The sequence below is a fragment of the Arachis hypogaea genome, chromosome 12 (assembly GCF_003086295.3).
Source record: "Arachis hypogaea cultivar Tifrunner chromosome 12, arahy.Tifrunner.gnm2.J5K5, whole genome shotgun sequence".
Taxonomy (NCBI): Eukaryota; Viridiplantae; Streptophyta; class Magnoliopsida; order Fabales; family Fabaceae; genus Arachis; species Arachis hypogaea.
Window position 1 is genome coordinate 90,422,568 of NC_092047.1, and position 4,989 is coordinate 90,427,556.

At 40.7% G+C, this 4,989-nt stretch overlaps 1 protein-coding gene across 1 annotated transcript; it reads right to left on the reverse strand.

Moving 5' to 3' along the window:
- Positions 1-427: 427 nt before the first annotated feature.
- LOC112730232 (uncharacterized) lies at positions 428-832 on the reverse strand. The gene has a single exon (XM_025780329.1). The coding sequence runs from the start codon at positions 830-832 to the stop codon at positions 428-430; it is 405 nt and encodes a 134-aa protein (XP_025636114.1).
- Between the last annotated feature and the right edge of the window lie 4,157 nt (positions 833-4,989).

A 4,989-nucleotide genomic window follows, 5' to 3' on the forward strand; every position in this document is an offset into this window, starting at 1 on the left:
TCTCTGTTTTTTGTATGGGGCATGGCAACATTGAAATGCGACGCGTGCGCGTCGGTCACGCTCATGCGTGGCTGGCAAAAAATGCAAATGACGCATACGCGTCAGCGAGGCGCACGCGTGGGTTAGGTTGTGCGCCTAGCACCCCACCCGCATGATTCCAGCACAACTCTCTGGATTTTGTACCAGCAGCGGTGCAACATTAAAGATGACGCATGTGCGTCGGACATGCGCACGCGTGAGACGCTTCTTTTTTTTTCAGAATAAAGGCAAATATGCATAATTGAAAAAAAACCACACACATCTAATGAATCAAAGATAAGCTAATAAGTAAAAAAAAAAAACTATAGAAAAGGAAGATCATACCATGGTAGGTTGTCTCCCACCTAGCACTTTTCTTTAACGTCCTTAAGTTGGACGGTCTATGAGCTCAATCCTCTTCCACGGCTGGGTCTCTCAAGAGAAAGATCTCCATCTCTTTATTGTTCTTCATCTTCACACCATGATAGAATTTCAAACGGTGGCAATTGACTTTGAAGAATGTAGGGCTTGATGGGTGACTCAAGTGGACAACTCCATACGGTTCAACCCTTTCCACCACATATGGTCCATCCCACCATGATCTCAGTTTGCCCGACATTAACCTCAACTTTGAGTTATAGAGGAGGACTTGATCTCCAGCTCTAAACTCTCTTCTCTTGATGTTCCGATCATGTTCCGCTTTCACCTTTTCTTTGTAGAGCCTTGAGTTTTCATAAGCTTCTAACCGGATGCACTCCAATTCTTCCAGTTGCAATTTCCTTTCAATGCTAGCTCCTCCCAATCTGAGTTGCATTCCTTTACAGCCCAATAATCCTTGTGTTCCACCTCTATCGAAAGGTGACAAGCCTTTTCATAGACTAGTCGGAACGGATTCATGCCAATCGGTGTCTTGTAAGCCATCCGATAAGCCCATAACGCATCTCCAAGTCTAGAGCTTCAATTCCTCCTATGAGGTTTAACTATCTTTTCGAGTATGCACTTGATCTCTCTATTAGACACTTTGGCCTGGCCATTTGTTTGGGGGTGATAAGCCGTAGCCACCTTGTGAATAATGCCATGTTTCTTCATCAAATCTGTCATTCTTTTGTTACAAAATGAGAGCCTTGATCACTCACGATTGCTCGTGGTGATCCAAAGTGGTAAATAAGGTTATTTCAAACAAAAGAGACAACCACATTAGCATCATCAGTATAGGTAGGAATTGCTTCCACTCACTTAGAAACATAATCAACAGCTAACAGAATATATAAGAAATCATTCGAGTTTGGAAAGGGACCCATGAAGTCAATACCCCAAGCATAAAAAATTTCACAAAACAACATGAGTTGTTGGGGCATCTCATCCCTCTTGGATATGTTCCCAAACCTTTGGTATTGATGGCAAGAGTTATAGAAAAGATTTGCATTCTTGAAGAGTGTGGACCACCAAAATCCACAGTCTAAAATTTTTCTAGCAGTTCTTTAAGGCCCAAAGTGGCCACCACTTTCAGAAGAGTGGCACGCCTCCAAAATAGACTGTATTTCGGATTGTGAAACACACCTCCTAATTATTTGGTCGGCACAACATCTCCACAAATATGGGTCATCCCATATGTAGTACTTGGACTCGCTCTTGAGCTTGTCCTTTTGATGTTTAGAAAAATGTGGAGGAAAGGTGTGACTAATCAAATAATTAGCAATTGGTGCATACCAAGGAACTACCTCAGATATTGCTTGCAAGCTATCAAGAGAAAACGCATTATTAATAGGAGTGGAGTCACTTTTTATATGCTCTAGGTGACTCAAGTGGTCTGCCACTAAATTTTGGGAACCACTCCTATCTTTGATCTCTAAATTAAACTCTTGCAATAGCAATATCCAACGGATTAACCTTGGCTTTGATTCTTTCTTAGTTAGCAAGTATTTTAATGCTGCATGGTCTGAATATACTACCACTTTAGTTCCAAGTAAATACACCCAGAATTTATCCAAGGCAAAAACAATTGCTAAAAGTTCCTTTTCAGTGGTAGTATAGTTAGATTGGGCATCATCTAATATCTTAGAAGCATAAGCTATGATATAGGGATCCTTACTTTCGCGTTGAGCAAGCACCACTCCTACCGCATAGTTAGATGCATCGTACATGATCTTAAACAGCCTACTCCAATCAATCCCTCTCATAATAGGAGCTTGGGTTAAGGAAATCTTTAGCTTATCAAATGCCTCCATACAATCTTCACTCAAGTCAAACTCTACATCTTTTTGTAACAGACGGGAAAGGGGTAGTGTAACCTTACTGAAGTCCTTGATAAAACGCCGGTAGAAACTTGCAGGACTAAGAAAAGAATAGACTTTTCTCACAGAAGAGGGATAAGGTAAACCAGAAATAACATCAACCTTTGCATGATCAATAGATATACCAGTATTAGAAACAACATGCCCTAGAACAATACCTTGCTTTACCATAAAATGACATTTTTCAAAATTAAGCACAAGGTTTGAACTAGTGCATCTTTCTAATACTCTAGCAAGATTATCCAAACAAAGGTCAAAAGAATCACCATAAACACTAAAATCATCTGTAAATACTTCCATACAATGCTCAAGAAGATCCAAAAAAATGCTCATCATGCACCTTTGAAACGTAGCCGGTGCATTAGATAAACCAAAAGGCATTCTTTTGTATGCATACGTTCCAAAAGGGCATGTGAAAGTGGTTTTCTCTTGATCTTCCAGAGAAATATGGATTTGAAAATAACCAGTATAACCATCTAAAAAGCAATAATGTGATTTACCAGACAGGCAATCAAGCATTTGATCGATGAATGGTAGTGGATAGTGATCCTTGCGAGTGGTCAAGTTCAAGCGCCTGTAGTCGATGCAAACTCTCCATGAATTCTGCACCCTTGTGGCCATGAGTTCCCTATTCTCATTTTTGACTATGGTGATGCCGGACTTCTTTGAAACCACTTGTACTAGGCTAACCCACTCACTATCCGAGATTGGATAGATAATGTTGGCCTCTAGTAGTCGGCTCACTTCTTTCTTCACCACTTCTAGAATTGTGGGGTTCAACCGCCTTTGAGGTTGACGGATAGGCTTGGCTCCCTCCTCTAGAAAAATGTGATGCTCACATACTTGAGGGCTTATACCAACTATGTCTGCCAAATTCCACCCAATAGCTTTCTTGTTTCTTCACAATACATTAAGCAATCGCTCCTCTTGTTGGGATGTAAGTTCCTTTGCAATGATCACCGGAAGCTTTTGATTTTCTTCAAGATAAGCATACTTAAGGTGGGGTGAAAGTGGCTTCAACTCCGTATTTAGCTCATGGCTTGGTACTTGATTATCCGGTAGTACTGGAGGTGGCAAGGTGTCTTCATCATACTCAGAGGGTTTCCCTACACTTGCACCTTGAACCATGTTCTTTTCATTGACTGTATCATGGTGGACTTCGGCCACAATCTCATCAATCATATCACACCGGAAGATAGAATGGTCCTCCGGTGGATGCTTTATAGCTTCATCAAGATTGAAACTTACTGCTCTTCCATCAATTTCAAAGGAGTAGGTACTAGAAAAAGCATCGAATTTAAACTGGGAGGTTTTCAAGAACGGCCTTTGTAACACCCCAATTATCCTAAGCTTTACCTTGCGTCGTAAAGCAAAGATTAATCAAGGATTACAATAGTTCTAAGCTCATACATATGATATATGGAAGGAATAATATTATCTAGAAGCCTGATGAAGGATATAGTTCAAAAACAGGATTTAAAAGTGCAAAAATGAACTAACGAAGCATCTAATTTAAAGCACAAGAAACAGGTGTGATATAAACCAAAATAATAGTATAATAGTGTATTATCATATGAAACTAACCACGACTCATGGAGTTTAAGTCGGCTAGCCAAATATACAGATAAGAGGAAACTGAAGTTTAAAAGTGGCTTATACAAGTTTTGTTCTCTCTATACATGCCTCTAGGCAAAACAAAATATAAAAGTTGAGAGATATATACAAAATAAATAAAAAAACTACCAAAGATATCCGGATCCTCCGCTCCTGTCAACAATAAAACAACTCACCGTGGTGGGTTGCGACCTGCATCTGAAAATAATAACAAAAATATGGTATGAGAACCAAAGGTTCTCAGTATGGTAACAGTGCCCAGTGATAAACTCCATATCCATCATAAGATTCAAACTTAAAGCATTCTAAAGCAAATGAGCATGATTATATAAATCTTAACATAGCTAAACCGGGTACTATATCTTAGTGGATTTTCTAATCTAAACAAACACCGCTGTCCCACAGCCTTCACCAGCCTATCCTCCATGTGATCCCATCGCCACCGCCTTCCGAACCTCCTCAATCCCAGTAGAAAGCACAATTAATAGCAATACAAGTAAAGCACAAGTAGAAGCATATAAAGCAAGTAACTCAAGTAGCAATTAGACATGTTATACAAATAGGCACCAATCTCAAGTCGGCAAAGCATACAAACAGATAGAAAATGCACATGATGAATGCCTGTCTTATTGGCTGTGATATCACATTATCGGTTCAACTGCCAACCTGACACATCTCCATGGAGACGTCGCCCTTCGGAATCATCAGTGGGAACCCCCGAGATATAGTGCTCGGATCACTATCCAGGGTTTTGCGCCTGTACGGTCTAGAGATCCGAAGGGATGCGAGCGCGATCTATTGCCACCGACCTCACATCTCAACACAAGCAAGGCGAACCACCACCCTTACGCCGCCGCCGCTACCTCGAACAGGCGGGATCTAACCTCAGCCCTTGCCGGGGCGCATAGCGTCTCATAGTTTCGATAGAAGTAGTGTAGTGGTTTTCAAAATATTTTCAATATATCATGGATCCATCATCTCATGCAGAGTCCTCGACCCATCTCAACCACTATCAAATCAACATTTCCATTCTTCATTCTCACTCTACCAACCCATCCTCAGT

Bases quoted from the DNA above. Each gene is read 5' to 3' on its own strand.
- LOC112730232 (XM_025780329.1), bottom strand. From the start codon at position 832: ATGCAACTCAGATTGGGAGGAGCTAGCATTGAAAGGAAATTGCAACTG.